The sequence below is a fragment of the Podarcis raffonei genome, chromosome 8 (genome assembly GCF_027172205.1).
Source record: "Podarcis raffonei isolate rPodRaf1 chromosome 8, rPodRaf1.pri, whole genome shotgun sequence".
In the NCBI taxonomy this organism is placed as follows: domain Eukaryota; kingdom Metazoa; phylum Chordata; class Lepidosauria; order Squamata; family Lacertidae; genus Podarcis; species Podarcis raffonei.
The window spans coordinates 11,795,704-11,811,930 of record NC_070609.1 but is presented as its reverse complement, the minus strand read 5'-3'; the positions used below and the strand labels follow the sequence as shown (position 1 = coordinate 11,811,930).

The window sequence follows — 16,227 nt, the reverse complement described above, 5'->3', positions numbered from 1 at the left end:
TGAGATATGGTGTAAGAAGGCAGCCTGTCCTATGCACACTTACTTGAGAGTAACTCTGCTGAAATTAATATGACTTCAGAATAGACACACTCAGTATTGCACATTTATTTATTTATTTTATTTGAAATTTACATATATCTGTTCATAAACTATATCACAGTGGTTTACAGATTTAAAATACAACAACAAACAACAACAACACAATGCCCCATTGAAGCTGGATAATAAGAGAAAGAAACACAAAACAGCACAGGCTGCTGAAATAAACAGGGTTATTGCTTTTCTTTTCTTATTTAGCCAGCAGGAAGGCTGTGACAGTAGATCCATTTCTTGGAAAGCAGTTCCTCTTATGACTTCCTCATTAGACAGAAGCTGGACCAAGCCATTGTTGTAAGTTCTTCCTGTGAGGGAGGCTCATATGGGAGGAGACATCCCTTGAGGAAACCAGGCTGATCACCTTTTAAAAGTCATAATCACCACTTCAAAGTGATTGCAGAAATGATACTTCAAGCAGTGCAGATGGCTCAAAACAGGCAATGTGGTATTCAACACCTCGTGCCAGTCAACAAGCAGGCTGCCATAACCTGCACTAGTTTGAAGTTTCCAATTGTCCAGCCTTGAGGTCCTGACTTCCAGGCCTCTTTATTTGGTCCTCAAAACTGCACTGTGGACAGCTTCTGTAGTAAGCGTAAGCCCTGAGGTATTGTTCCTTTATGCCTTGAGACTTAGGAGCTCCACTTCTGTTTCCATGGCCATCAGCAAAAACCTCTGCCTTAGCAGCCCCTGGAGAGACAAGGAGCACACAGTCATTGTTCAACTGAGAAAACAGGTGAGTGAGGGCAACAAATACAAACTCCTGGTGGAATCAGGCCTGTCTTGGGTCACAAGGCCCACGTTGCCTTTGGTTACAAAATAAACATGCATTTCCCAGCATGCTGGAGAGGGGCTCTCTGAAAACACTTTCTCCCACCTGGAGATGATGATGATTATAAATTTTATATCCCACCCATCTTGCTGGGTTTCCTCAGCCACTCTGGGTGGCTTACAACATATATAAAAACACAACAAAGCATCAAATATTAAAAAAACAAAATATCCTACGCGGCAACAAACAAAGCAATAAATCAATAATAATAACAATAATAAACAGTTTACAGTTGCACCCAAATTAAAATAATCGCCAACCCCAACAAAACATTTAACCAACATCAACCCGACATAAACAAAACAGAGAAACCAAAATTGGAACCATTTAAAACATTTTAGCCAATTGCCCCAACCCAAGAGCTGTTCCAGCAATGTCCCTCCGGCCTCCCAGGAGCCTCTTTTGGGAAGGACACAAAGCGGCTTCAAATCAATGTGAAGGTAAGTACAAATATGCATCCATGAATACAAGGGAATAATACAAAAATGAAATTAAAACAACAGCGACAATGTAAATGGAAAAAAATTGTACTGTGTATTTTGGGTCTATGGATCACAAGAAAGTTGTGTGTGTGTGTGTGTGTGTGTGTGTGTGTGTGTGTGTGTGTGTGTAAATAAAAAAACAATACAGTGTCATGCATTCCTCTCATTACCTTGCGGAAATCCCTCTTTCTCCTTTCAGCCTCCTCTTTCATCTTCTTCATCTCTTCCTCCCACTCCTCCTTCAGCCGCTGGATGCCTTCCTCATTATGTCGCTTCTTATCCTCCATCATTTGCTCCAGGTTGGCCAGCTCCTGCTCCAAAAGCCTCTGTTGCAGCTGGGTTGCTTCAACCTGAGCACGCTGGGCTGTGGTCCAGGGAAGAAACAGAGGCAGTGATTTGCTGGCAGTCAGATCAGGCATCCAAGGTGAATAATCTGGAGGAACCCTCTACGCTCATATGAACTTGGCTGTCTGTGTGCGCTATAATCTTCTGCTCAGGCCTCCCTCTGGGGCTTGCCATTGCACTGGTGGATCTAGGCCAAGATTTCCCCAAGTGGCAGATGTTAATCCCCTGGGATCAACAGGAATGTGCAGCAGGTAAATAAAGACCAAGGGGCAGAAAGGTGGTAGAAAAGGGCCTAGGAAACACAAGAGTTTACAAGGTATAGAAAAAATAAATAGGAACTATTATCCCTAGAAATAAAGGGCATGGGTACAGGGTCCACCTTCCTTGCCAGTGAGGAACCCCTGAATTTAATAAAATGGTTCCACAATACAGTACAACAGTATTCTCAGAGCATGCTGCTTTATTGCTAAAAAGTGATGCATAGGTGCAGTGTTTTACTTTTTAAATAATTGTTTTTGCAGCGTTTTTGCACTTTCCCCTCATTTACATTCCTAAGAAGCAGTCAATTACAACTTTATAAACTCATCAAGGTGTCAATGAACTCAGGGTTTGGGGAAACCCTGATCTGGACTTTTGAACAGGGTCCCAAACTTGGGTTTCCAGCTGGTTCTGGACTACAATTCCCATAATTGTGACCTGGTCCTGCTAACTAGGGATGATGGGAGTTGTAGTCAAACAACTGGAGACTCAAGTTTGGGAAACCCTGCTTTAGAACCTCACCATGCTGTTATCTTCTGGACACCAATTAAAACCTTTGGTGTCCCCACACTTACAGTGGCATTTAATCTGTGGCATTCATAAATTATAATATAGCACTTCTGTTTCCCCAAATCTGTACCTTCAATTTCTTTCTCTTTGCCACTCAAGGCATTGTCCGTCTGAAGGATAGATTTTGCCACCGTCTCCTTGGATTTCAGGAATTCTTCGAGAGCTCTGTCTGCCTGATAATACATTGGGAGCAAAAGTTATTAATTTTGCCAAAAGATGAGGAAACTGAATATTCTGTCCTGTTGGGATTAAAGACCCAAAGGTAGTATATGACGTAAGCGAGTAGTTTATTGACACGCTGAGAAACTGATGTTGTTTACTCATTGAAAGATATATATCCAGCCTTTTAGAACAGATGTCCTCACAAGGTAATGGAGAGAAATCATCACAACTAAAAACAACAACTATATCCCTTAAAATGAGCCAGAAAAGAACAGTAAAAAAACAACAACCCACCAGTGATATAACTGTTAGGATTCTTGCTCTGTGTTTGCAGTCATGAGATTGTTGTCTATCACATGACATTTTCATTCCACAGTGTGGGAAGTGATGGAGATAGGATGTTTTGGTATTACTGTGTTCCGTGAAGTGGGACTATTGTCCTTTGTTCTTTCTCTTTGCTGTCTGATGAGAAAGAGGAAGGAGCTAAAGCAGAATGCTCCGAGTGTATTATATGTAAATAAAGTAGATTAGCCAAAATGCTGTGCTACTGTGTTCCGTTACGCAAACTGCAAATACTCTACAAGATCCCTGAGTGTGCTTATGCTTCTTGATATCAGTGGCTGTGATGTTCGGGCTTAAGAAAGCTTTTGAAGCACCCAAACGATCAACCAGGAGGGAGAGAACATGCCAGTCGGGCATGTGTCTCTGCCAGGGTCCTACACGCGAGTAGGATGATCCTAACAATAACAATTGATAAAAGTTAATAAAATGTGGATCGGCATTAAAAATGTTTCGAAGTATTTGTAAAACTCACTAAGGAGGGGACAATTTTCAGACACGTTTGTGATTGCTATCCTGCAATGAGAAGATTCCTCTTCAACCAGTTTAGTACCTTTGCATCTTTACCCCCAACTGGTGAATTCAGTGGGACATACTCCCAAGTAATCATGCATTAGATTGCACTGTAAGTCTGCCCTCAGTCAGCAACAGGATCCCCACCTCTCTGAGTGTCACAGAAGTGCTGCTCCTCCTGTCCTACCTGAACCCCTTTTCCATCAAATGCATCATACTTCTCCTTTATTTCGTTCATCTTGGCAAGGAAGCGCTTATAGCCTTCCGGCACTGCGTAAATCCCCTCCTGGATCTCAGATACCAGGTCCCCGGAAAGAAAGCGCAGCACATTACGGCAGTGGTCCAAAGACACCTTCTCATTTCTTTCGCAGAATGCCTTCTTTTTCTGATTCAACTTATTCTACCGGACGAAAACACAACAAAGCAGCAGAAAGATGACACGTTAGCAATGATGAAAAGTTTCCTCCCCAGTGTACTATACAATGGGAAGACATACTAAGGCCACATACTAATACTTTTTTATATTTGTTAGAAGCTGCCCAGAGTGGTTGGGGCAACCTGGTCAGATGGGAGGGATACTGTTGTTGTTGTTGTTCACACTACAAAATTCAATCAGTGTGAAATTGACTTAACTGAAACAGTTATGTCAAGACACACACACACAAATGTGGGAACTGTCAGCAACTGCAATAATAATTTATTACTTATATGCCACCCATCTACAGTAACCACTTCTGGGCAACTTCCAACAATTATGAAGCCACAGTAAAACATTTTATAGCACCGATTTTTGTGGTTTTACTGTTTATGTCACTGTTCTTCTGTTGTGATTTTTAATCTGTGTTTTTAATGATAAGGCTTTATTTTTATGCAAACTGTTTCGAGGTCATGTATGACCAAAAGTGATATATAAGCATATTAAACAAATAAATGGACATGGGCTAAAGTGCAGGCAGCTGATAAGGCACTAAAGAGAACACACCTCAAGCTCCTCTTGAAATTGTTTAACGTTGTCCCCAAAGGCACGGGCTATGAAGATGTCAATGGCCTCCCTCTCACACTTGGCATGTGCCCTCAGCAGCTCTTCAAGAGTCTCGGTCGGCAGCTGCAGCAGCTGCTGCATCCGTTCTTCATAACAGGAAATGGCGTCATGCACAGCAGCCGAATTCTCGATCTTGGACAAGGCCAGCACTGCATTTTGCAAGCAGGGCACGTCCCCACTGTTGATAGCATTGACATAGGTCTTTGCCAGGCTTGCGAGCACTGAAAAGGGAAAGATTGTTGAAGCCAAAGAATCAGAGGTAATAGACGTTGAATGCACGGCTTGATTAACCTCCTTACGCTGAGAAAGAATTTGCAGACCCAAACTGCCTTGAAGTGTCCGCCCACATCAGCAAGAAAGTGAGGACCAAGTATTCTGTATCTCTTGTGTCATGCAAGAACAGGATCAGGATCTTGCACCTAATGTAGTATAAAGTAATCCCATTTGTTTTCAGAAGAAGGGTTCTAGCCTTCGTAGCTACAAATAAGAGCTTGAAGACGTGAAAAAGCAGAGGGGGATGAAGACCACCATCCAATCACCCTCTCTTATAGTTACTTTGCTCTGCTCTACTCCCCGCCCCCTATAAATCTCAGTCCTAATTGGATCCCTCTGTGCTGGACTCTGGTTCTTGCCCTTTGTGCTTCTTCTAAAATTGAAACTCTTTTTTTAAAAAATTAAAAACCTACACTGAAAGCAGAATAAATAATGAAAATCAAGCCAATTCATTTTATTGGCATAATTTATGCAACAGAATTTGCGTGTTCTCGTTGCAGAATGGGGAACCTGTGACCCTCCAGGTGTTGCTGGACTGAAACTCCATCACGCTTGGCCATTGGCCATGCTGACTGAGGATTGGGGGGGCATAGATTCCCCACCCCTGCCCTAGGAACAAAGAGCAGGTTAGAGGGTGCTGCAGCAGGCTGGCCATTTCCAAATGACAGGGCAACAGTATAAAAAAACAACTCATTGTTTGGGATTAGCGAATCTGTCCATTTCAACTTTCCTTTGTTTCTCATCTCTCTACTCTTTTTCACCTGCTGGCAAAGGTGCTTTCAGCAAGCAATCAAGTGGTCCAGGGTAGAATCAGCGACTTCATATGGTTGGAAGGGGGAACCCCATTGGTTTCTGATGTCACCTGATCCCTGCTGGACTGCTAACTTCAGCCATCTACAATGGTCAAGCCAACAGCTCCTTACACCTTCATTTTGCTCTGGTGACAAAGGGTCCCTCCACCACCAGTTTGACAGCTGTTATTGGCACCATAACGAAGCTGGGCAAAGCTATATTGGGCTTGATTCAAAGTGCAACACAGGTAATTGACCAACACTAAAGGGTTTAAGAGCACACCTCCATGACGTTCTGCAGCACAATCAATACACTGCTCCTTATGGCTTCAATGAAAGAAAGCTTCCTACATCCCCCAAGCCTACAATTTTGCTGGAGCTTCCTTACTCGTTCCAGTCACAACTCGGTCTCCTGGGATCATCTTGGGTCGCGATGTCTCCCAGATATGTTGGCAGAAATGAGCCATTGGTACCAAGAAATCTTCCTCCAAATCCTCTTCTTTCAGTTCCTCTAGCAGATGCAACTTCTTCCCGTTAGTTGGACGGTCAAATATGAAACATTTCCGTGAAGGAAAGAAACTGTGGATGCATGATCTGGCCATGTTGTGCTTCTGGATGTGCTCAGCATCACCTAAGAGAAAAGACGAAGAAAGGGGTGGGTAGGGGGGGCGGTGCAGTTCTTAGTTAGTATTGTGCCGACCTAAAGTTCCAGAATACACTGGAATCCCTCTTGCAGAACAGTGAAAGTCTGCAGGTGTCATTTGGTTTCTCTAATCCAGGTGTAGGGGATCTGTGGCCTTCCAGATGTTGCAGAACTACAACTCCCAGCAACCCCGGCAAGCATACTCTGTCAACAGCGGGTAGCAATGCCCAGAACACCTTTCAAAATAAAACAAAATCTCCCTGCTGAACAGAAAACTCAATCGATTAGAAGGAGGTAAGTGGAAACAAGAAGGGCCAAGGAAGGATCTGTCCTGATGTTGCATTTGGTTTCGGCTACCGCACCTTGCAGAAATCTCAAGGCGTTCTCCAGGTACTTGTCTGCACTGATAGGGCGTCCGTTTAGCTGCAGCTGCAGTGTGAAATCCCGCAAGGCCCAAACAAAGTCTGGGAAGAATTGGCCAAATTCGGTGAAATTCTCCTCTTCTTGACCATCCCCAGAGGGATATTTTGCTCTGATGGCTTTTGTCAGCTCAGTGACATAGCTGGGGTTTGCTAAGGAAAAGGACTGCAAGGTTATTGTTGGGCTTTGCAATCTGAACTTCTCCCAAGTCATGCATCGGCTGGAACGGTTTGTGTCTCTACCTGAGATTTCCTCACTGTGGGCACACAGTAGAGGCCTGGGCAAGGCTTTGCGGCTGAACCTGGCCCTAACCCCTCCTGGCATATCTTGCTTTACACATTAGGGCCCATTCCCATTCCTGCTTGCTTCCGGGGTTCCTAGATGCCCTTCTTCAGCTGCCTGCCAGTGAAGCACACTTCAGGGAGTTCCCAACAGGAACTGCAGCTGAAGGTGAAACCACATGACCTTAACTCTATAGCCCTGCCATTTAATGCAAGGTGTCCCACGCACACACAAATTGACAGTGCAGTGTGAGAGATACAGATCAGGATCCTGGAACTGGAGACATTTAACCCTTTGCTCTCCCTGCAATCCCAGTCTTGACCAGGAGCCTCATACCTGCAATGAGCACTGCAAAATAAAGTGGGGCAAAGATCCAAGTCATTTCAATGGTGCCTTTTTGCCATGCAAATTGTGATATGCCATAGAATCGTTGAGCTGGGAGGGATCCCAAGGGTCATCTAGTCCAACCTCCTGCAATGCAGGAAACTCGGCTAAAGCATCCATGACAGATGCTTAAAAACATCCAAGGAAGGAGAGTCCACAACCTCACGAGGGAGACCCTTCCACTGTCGAACAGCTCTGACAGACAGAAAGTTCTTCCTGATGTTAAGTCGGAATCTCCTTTCTTGTAACCTGAATCCACTGGTTCGGGTCCTAGCCTCTGGAGCTGGAGAAAACAAGCTTGTCCCGTCTTCCGTGCGACAGCCCTTGAGAGATTTGAAGATGGCTATCGTATCTCCTCTCAGTCTCCTTTTTTCCAGGCTATACGCACCCAGATCCTGATCCAATCTGAATCAGGACCACAGCAGGGGTAACCGGTTAAAGCCCTTGGCTCCTCCGTACTGAAGTCCTGTTCTGGATTGGGACACCAGGCAGGTGCTTGTGGTGGGTTTTTTTTTCTGTGGAGAATGAGGACCCTATACTCAACTATCCAGTTGTGTTCATGGGTGGTCTGACCCTCATCTATTCATTCCGAAAGCACAAACCCAGGGATGGGTGGACATTTGGCCCTCCAGATGTAGCTGAGCAAAGAACTCCCATCTTGGGGCTGATGGGAGTTGGAGTCCATCAACACCTGGAAGACCACAGGCTCCCCATCCCTGCCCTGCCTCAGTGACCTGCTCACCTGATCCTTGGCAGGCTGCCTGCCCCACCCCCATCAGCTACATGCCCTGCATGTTTCCTTGCCCCCCCCCCCGCACTCCCCCAGCACTTTGTGTTCCAAGGCAGACCTGGAAAGGGAAGGTTTGCTCCACTTGCGACTACACCAAAAGCTTTCTCTCCCCAGAAAGTGCTGCCCTACACAGACATCCAGCTGCCACATGGTCCTGCCTTCCCAATCTTGTGGGGCTGGTTGGAACTGATGGTGCCCCCAAAAGGATACTGGAGCTTCTCCACGGCCGTTTCGTCAATGGTGCCCATGCTGTTATACACCAGGGTGCTGCTGAGAAGAATGGCCAGGGCAAAGATCCAGGAATCATTCTCCATGCCTCCCTGAAACAGATACAGGCATTTTTAAAAAAGACTTTTCATCCCAAGCCTCTGATACCTGAAATCCTGGTGCCCCATTCTCGTCTGCAGCTCTTTCCCCTGCATGTGCAAAGCAGCTGCTTTGAGGTTTGTGTTGTTGCTTCTGTTGCACTAGGCAAAGTTGTTATCTGAAATGAATGCAAACTGTGATTTGCTCGCAGTTGTTCAGACTGCGTTTGGAAGGTTAGTGGTGCTTAGCAGTTGTGTGCATTTCACAATTGTGGGCACGTGCCCCAGGAAGAGCTAAAGCATATTTATTTATTTTCTATTACTGTGTATATCGTGCCACTCAATCCTGCACACAGCCCCCAAAGTGGGCTTGTATCAGAATTTGGTATTGGGCACAGGAATAAAGCACATTTTTACTTAAAATGTCAAAGCCAGCTTCTAGCCCCTAAGGCAAGAGTAAGGAACCTTTTTTCCTATGAAGAACTGCTGACCCACAGCAAAAATCAATTGGGGGAAGCTGTCAAAAGGGCACAGAGCTAGACCCCAAAGTGGATACAGTGGTACCTTGGTTTGTACAGTGGTACCTCGGGTTAAGTACTTAATTCTTTCCGGAAGTCCGTTCTTAACCTGAAACTGTTCTTAACCTGAAGCACCACTTTAGTTAATGGGGCCTCCCACTGCTGCCACGCCACTGGAGCACGATTTCTGTTCTCATCCTGAAGCAAAGTTCTTAACCTGAAGCACTATTTGTGGGTTAGTGGAGTTTGTAACCTGAAGCGTATGTAACCTGAGGCGTATGTAACCTGAGGTACCACTGTATACGTCTTGGTTTGCATATATTTTGGATTACAAACACGTCAAACCTGGAAGTGTGTGTCCCAGTTTGCAACCTTTTTTTGGATTACAACCCGTGGTGTATGTTTTTTATTACAAACAATTTTTTGGGAGGCCCCATTAGCAAAAGCACACCTTGGGTTACAACCTGTTTTGGTTTACAAACAGACCTCCAGAACGCATTATGGTTGTAAACCAAGGTACCACTGTATTGGCAAAAATTTCCAGCATGACAGGGTTGCATAGTGCAGTGGTTTTCAATCAGTGTGCCATGGCACCCTGGGGTGCCTTGAATGATGGTCAGGGTGCTGTGGGCAACACTGGCCTCTGTCCCACATTCCTTCCCTCCCTCCTCTGATGCCCTCTCAAGTCTCTGCCTCCCAAAGGCTTGCACATCTGCTTGTTGCACCAGCCCTGGCTACAAGCTCCCCAGGCGAATGGTGCCTCTGGGACTGGCCATGGGGTCCTTCCCAGGCCCCTGTGGGGCAGTGTGAGGACAGGGGGCAACTCAGAGACCAGGGGCAGCAGCTGCCCAGAGGACTCCCAAGAGGACAGGAGAAGAGATAGGCTGAGGGAGGGTGTTCCCACAAGGGAGGGTGTTTGAAAAGGGGTGTGGGGCTGCAAGTTCTGCAGGCCAAGGGGTGACATAACTGGGCTCCTGAGCCCCACTAGTGTGCCACAGAAATAATGTACTTGGTCAAGGGAGCTGTGGACTCAAAAAGGTTGAAAACCTCTGGCATAGTGCTTTCTCTCTGTGCAGCATCCTGTCTCATTCTCTCTCTCTCACACACACACACACACAAACACAGAGACATGGGTCCCATTTAGGTGGCCCTGAAGTAAGAGCAGACCCCTTTACCTTCCCATGTTTGGCTAGCAAGGAAGTAAAAAAGGGACCTTTCTCCTATGGGACGCAGAATGCTGAACTCAGAGAAGTTTGGTTATTCTTCCCCCTTTACTGTCACCTGATAAATCTTCTTCTCCAGCAGCTTCTGATACACAGCATTTTCTGTTCTTAATCTTGGCTCTTTTGGGTGTTAATTCGATGTATTGACTGTCAAAATTATATATATTTTTACAGATTGGATCATATTTCTTGATTAATAGTGATATTGTGTCCTTATTCATTTTGAAAGCTCCCTTGATTGCCTCTGTTTTTATACATTCATATGTAAAATGTGCTGAAGGTTGAAATAATAATATAATATTGTGGGCTTCCATCAGTATCCCATCCACTGACCACCTGCACCAAGACCTCTCTAGTTTCTACATTTTAATAAAGATTAGCCATAGGGTTTTAAAAGATTTTTTCCCTCCAGAATCTTACTTTTTCCTACTACAGTGGAACCTTGGAAGCTGAACACCTGTAAACCCAAAAGTTTCAGCTCCCGAACGATTGAAAACCGGAAGTGAATGTTCTGGTTTTTTAATGATTTTCGGAAGCCGAACTTCCGGCGTGGCGACCGCAGCTTCCGATTGGGTGCAGGATTCCATTTGACTTCCAGGTACAGCTGTTTCTGAGATACAAAGACATTCCCAAACGTGTGACACATGGATGTCAGATAATTCACATAGATATCATCCCCCACTGCTGGCCACCAGCTCTCAACGTATTTTGTCACGAGGCTCTTTTGAAAGTGCTAGTCCTCCACAGCCCCCCCCCCCAGCTGCCATCTCCCCCAGCTCACCTTCTGCACATCACCCAACCCTTCTGTGTCCAGTAACACCAGGGTGAAGTCAGGCCTCTTGGGATGAGGGAGGCACCACATCCAGATTCCCTTGGTCTGCGCCTGTACTGTGGTACCCAGACAGAAACCTGAGGAAGGAGCAGACAATGATTCCCATCAAGAAAGCCAGAGCTCCCAAGGCTTTGATCCATTGCACAGTTCCTCGGGAGTTAGCCTCATTGAACCCAACGAGGCTCACTTCTGAGGATCAGGCTGCAAGATCACTTTACTTCCTAGGCTATTTTGGCTTAAACCCAGAATATGAATCCCACAAGAAACAAAGTAGATATGTTGGGAAAGAAGCCAAGTGTGTGTAACCCCATTTACTTATATTGATGCTCCTTATTGCTCTCGCCTGTTGAAATTTAGATTGGAAGCTCCCCAGGGCAGGGACCTATTGGCGATTTTATTTGAAAAACACCATGCACATTGGTAAGTCTATATAAATATTCCATGACAGCCATTACTCCTCTGTCTCTATGCTTCTCCCTAGGCTAGGCAGAAAAGCCAGGGGCCCTGAAAGCCAGTTTCAGCTGTAGCAGACGTCATTGCTTTGCTCCAAACAGTGCTGGATTAAGGGTGGTGAAAGTGGTTCCCCTGCACAGGGCAATGAGCCGAAGGGGTGCAAAATTGTGAAGCTCCATAATTGAGAAGATCTGTTTTCGGGCGCCAAATTTTAGCCTCGCTCAGGGAAGCCAAAATATTATCGAAATCTGCCCTTGCTCCGAAGAGGCCTCATGCTAAGCTACTAGACTCCAGCCCTTCCCTTGAGTAACGGGGAATATTCATGAAGCCAGTCACCTTTTCTCTTGCCGGCAAGCCTGTTCATGAGGTAGGACTTGCCAGTGCGGTACAACCCCGCAATGGCCACCACCACCACTGGCTGGCAGATCCTGGCAAGCACCGCTGCAGCCTCCCGGTTCACCACAAGCTTCCCATCTGGCATGTTCTCAATTAGGCAAACAGGAGCCTCCATGTGGACCCGCCCTGGGGCCATCGTGGAAAAGATGATGGGTCTGCAAAAGGAAAACAGGAGCTCACAACACAGTGGAAACTCAAGTGTGTCTCTGCCTATCAGTGAGCCAGCATTTCCCAAACTTGGGTCTCCAGCTGTTTTGGGACTACAGTTCCCATCATCCCTGACCACTGGTCCTCCTAGCTAGGGATGATGGGATTTGTAGTCCAACAAGAGCTGGAAACCCTGGAGTGAGTGAATAAGTGAAACCTGACTTGGCAGGGCAAGACGTTAGGAACAGCACAGAACACGTTGCCCAGATCACCATTCTGAGGATAGCTGTGACAAGTCTACACCTGTTCGAGAGGTTTGAGGTCCTTGGCATCAGATGCTGACACTGAAAGCCAAAGGTGGGGGGGGGGCGGTTTACTTGCTATGCAGGGGCATCTTGCCTATAGGGGCTAGTGGCGCAGGGTGCCAGGGAAGAGGCGGAGGCTGGACGCGGTGCCTCCTGGCATCAGCTCACTGCCCTTGCCCACCTTGCTGAAGCAGCACTGCACCTGGAGCCTCCGCCTCTTCCTCGTTGGAGGGATCTTTGCACCAGGCGTCAGATTTACTTAAGACAGCCCTGTTGCTATGCACCTTGCCCAGCAGTGTAAATACACTGGGTTGGCTAGAAGTTAAAACATTTCCTTATTTTTATGATAGCAGAAGAGACAGAAGAGCAAATGCCTATTTCTTGAAGGTGAATGACTGCCACCTTTTATTTTATGTACTGACACTATAAATAATTAACATTTTTTTCACATTGCTGATCTATTAGCGGGAGGGCTGTGTATAGAATTACAACCTTTTAAACTGATTTTGGGAGGAAATTGATCCAATACGCAGGCCCTTTTTTTTAAAGTACAGTACATGAGTTAAACATATCATTTTATTAATACAATAAAATACACTCTTCCAGTCTGCTATATGTTACAAAATCAAACTAGAAAAAGGGAAGGAGTTTTAAGATCTTTATCAGAGGCATGCACTGTCATAACACAGAAACATTTTTTTTTTAATGGAGTCCAGGTTTTCCTTCCAATACAATACTACCAGTGAATCACATTTGCAGATTGACAGCAGGAACCTTGCAAAGCTTACTCAGAAGTAAGGCCCACTGCTTTCAAGGAGGGAATACAAAGTGTGTTCAGGCTTGCAGCCTTCCAGTGCAATCCCCCCCCCCTCTCTATATATATATCTGTATTCAGAAGTAAGGACTGTATAGAATGCTTACACATTACTCCCATATACATTTACACGGGAATAAGTCCCGCTGAATACAGTGGAGCCCATTTCAGGGTAGACACAGATGGTGCTATGATAGATTTACTGTACAGTATTAGCATGGGAGAGCAAAGTTCACTTTAAACCCTTTTCTAAAGAACTGCGCACTTCCGATTTCGCCCTTGCAAAGATTGGGGGGAGGGGCGCGGAAAGGCTGACTTAACCCTTCCCCTGCCTGCCAGCTGCTTTCCCACAAAATCACCCCCGTCCACTTTCCCACCCTCCCCGGCCAAATCCCAGCGCCTTGACAGCAATGAACCGACCGGTTTCCTACCTTCTTCGCGGAAGGCTCGGGTTACTCGCTCTGGATCTCTTTCTTGGAAAGCGCCCCTCTCTCTTCCTTTATTCTCTGCCTGGCGATTTCACCTCTGCAAAGATCCAACGCTAGTCGCAGCAGCAGCAGCAAGACAAGTGCAAACAAAACCTCGAAGGAGATGGCGAGGAAATCGGGCTCGTTTCGCCCGAGCCCAATGGAAGGTGGCACCGGGCAGGCGGAGCAGAGGGCGAGGCTCATAAGTCAAGTCAGAAAAGTCCAGAGATTTCCTCGAGCAGAATTTCCCCTCCTTTTTGTTTGCTAGAAGCCCCAAGATCTGCCAATCCGAACCTGGTGCAAAGAAACATTAAAAAGACAAGGCAGTTAGCATTAAAATATGCCGAGCCCAGACATATATTTCGGAGGGGTCTGGGTAAAAGGCGGATCTACACGGATCCTCATGGATCCTCCACTTTTTAAAAAATAACTCCAACAAATGCAGTGTCCAATCAGGAAAAAGGTAAAAGGCGGATCTAGACGGATCCTCGTGAATTCATATGATTTTTTCATTCAAATTAAATAAAACTACCATGATACTGTAGACCATGTCGGAAAAACGTAAAAGGCGGATCTACACGGATCCTCGTGAATTCATATGATTTTTTCATTCAAATTAAATAAAACCACCATGATACTGTAGACCATGTCTTACTCTGTAGAAAGCATCCAAAAAATCACGCATCCACTGTTTCGGGGGGGCGCAGGGGCGCAAAAACATGGTTAAAAAACACGGATCCTCATGGATCCTCATGATTTTTCCACTAGATCAGCCCAAACTCACCATCAGATCAAAGATCATGGCCATGGGCACAGCATCCACCACAAAAATCACGGATCCACGGCTTCCTGGCGAAACCGTGGCCCAAAAACGTGGTTTTGAAGCACGGATCTTCATGGATCCACACGCTTTTTGCATCGGGCCAACCCAAACTCACCGTCAAATCACACATCATTCCCAGTGGCACAACCTGCACCACAAAAATTACGGATCCTCGGCTTCCTGGCCACTCCATGGCTCAAAAACGTGGTTTTGAAGCACGGATCCTCATGGATCCTCACACTTTTTGCATTGGGCCAACCCAAACTCACCGTCAAATCACACATGATGTCCGGAGGCACAGCCTGCACCACAAAAAACACGGATCCACGGCTTCCTGGCCACTCCATGGCCCAAAAACGTGGTTTTCAAGCACGGATCCTCATGGATCCTCACGCTTTTTGCATTGGGCCAACCCAAACCCACTGTCAAATCACACATCATGGCCAGGGGCACAGCTTACACCACAAAAAACTCAGATCCACGGCTTCCTGGACACTCCATGGCCCAAAAACGTGGTTTTCAAGCACGGATCCTCATGGATCCTCACGCTTTTTGCATTGGGCCAACCCAAACTCACTGTCAAATCACACATCATGTCCAGGGGCACAGCCTGCACCACAAAAAACTCGGAGCCACGGCTTCCTGGCAACACCATAGCCCAAAAACGTGGTTTTCAAGCACGGATCCTCATGGATCCTCACGCTTTTTGCATTGGGCCAACCCAAACTCACCGTCAAATCACACATCATTCCCAGGGGCACAGCCTGCACCACAAAAAACTCGGATCCACGGCTTCCTGGCCACTCCATGGCCAAAAACATGGTTTTCAAGCACGGATCCTCATGGATCCTCACGCTTTTTCCACTATATCAGCCCAAAGTCACCATCAAATCACACATCATGGCCAGGGGCACAGCCTGCACCACAAAAATCACGGATCCACGGCTTCCTGGCCACTCCATGGCTCAAAAACGTGGTTTTCAAGCACGGATCCTCATGGATCCTCACGCTTTTTGCATTGGGCCAACCCAAACTCACCGTCAAATCACACATCATGTCCAGGGGCACAGCATCCACCACAAAAAACTGAGATCCACGGTTATCTGGCAGTGGCATGGCCCAAAAACGTGGTTTTCAAGCACGGATCCTCATGGATCCTCACACTTTTTGCATTGGGCCAACCCAAACCCACTGTCAAATCACACATCATGGCCAGGGGCACAGCTTACACCACAAAAAACTCAGATCCACGGCTTCCTGGACACTCCATGGCCCAAAAACGTGGTTTTCAAGCACGGATCCTCATGGATCCTCACGCTTTTTGCATTGGGCCAACCCAAACTCACTGTCAAATCACACATCATGTCCAGGGGCACAGCCTGCACCACAAAAAACTCGGAGCCACGGCTTCCTGGCAACACCATAGCCCAAAAACGTGGTTTTCAAGCACGGATCCTCATGGATCCTCACGCTTTTTGCATTGGGCCAACCCAAACTCACCGTCAAATCACACATCATTCCCAGGGGCACAGCCTGCACCACAAAAAACTCGGATCCACGGCTTCCTGGCCACTCCATGGCCAAAAACATGGTTTTCAAGCACGGATCCTCATGGATCCTCACGCTTTTTCCACTATATCAGCCCAAAGTCACCATCAAATCACACATCATGGCCAGGGGCACAGCCTGCACCACAAAAATCACGGATCCACGGCTTCCTGGCCA

The 16,227-nt window shown here is 46.4% G+C and overlaps 2 protein-coding genes across 4 annotated transcripts in view; both read right to left on the bottom strand.

Moving 5' to 3' along the window:
- The window catches only part of LOC128418354 (guanylate-binding protein 1-like), a 61,345-nt gene that overhangs the window by 28,617 nt on the left and 16,501 nt on the right, over positions 1-16,227 (bottom strand). Inside the window, exon 2 of one of the 2 annotated variants that reach the window (XM_053397946.1) lies at positions 13,669-13,973. In XM_053397946.1, coding sequence (XP_053253921.1) covers positions 13,669-13,883 — 215 coding nt within the window. In that variant the 5' untranslated portion in view covers positions 13,884-13,973. Of the gene's footprint in view, positions 1-13,643; positions 13,974-16,227 lie in introns of those variants that run through there. The other variant, XM_053397948.1, reaches the window with a different exon arrangement.
- LOC128418358 (guanylate-binding protein 1-like) lies at positions 124-13,737 on the bottom strand. Of its 2 annotated transcripts, XM_053397953.1 has the most exons (11): positions 13,644-13,737; positions 11,887-12,101; positions 11,047-11,174; positions 8,430-8,539; positions 6,706-6,905; positions 6,089-6,331; positions 4,577-4,857; positions 3,782-3,994; positions 2,651-2,753; positions 1,578-1,771; positions 172-783 (listed from the first exon to the last, which is right to left on the bottom strand). In XM_053397953.1, the coding sequence occupies exons 2-11, from the start codon at positions 12,080-12,082 to the stop codon at positions 712-714; spliced, it is 1,740 nt and encodes a 579-aa protein (XP_053253928.1). In that variant the 5' UTR covers positions 12,083-12,101; positions 13,644-13,737; the 3' UTR covers positions 172-711. The 2 variants fall into 2 exon arrangements, with proteins under 2 accessions (XP_053253929.1, XP_053253928.1); XM_053397954.1 differs by lacking the exons at positions 11,887-12,101; positions 13,644-13,737 and adding an exon at positions 10,686-10,875 and having other exon boundaries at positions 124-783; positions 11,047-11,140.

Excerpts from the sequence above, each read along its gene's own strand:
- LOC128418358 (XM_053397953.1), bottom strand. The coding sequence starts at position 12,082 with ATGGCCCCAGGGCGGGTCCACATGGAGGCTCCTGTTTGCCTAATTGAG. Across the intron at positions 2,754-3,781 it reads TTGATGGAAAAGGGGTTCAG|GCAGACAGAGCTCTCGAAGA; the intron begins GTAGGACAGGAG and ends ATGTATTATCAG. Across the intron at positions 784-1,577 it reads GAAAGAGGGATTTCCGCAAG|GGGCTGCTAAGGCAGAGGTT; the intron begins GTAATGAGAGGA and ends TTGTCTCTCCAG.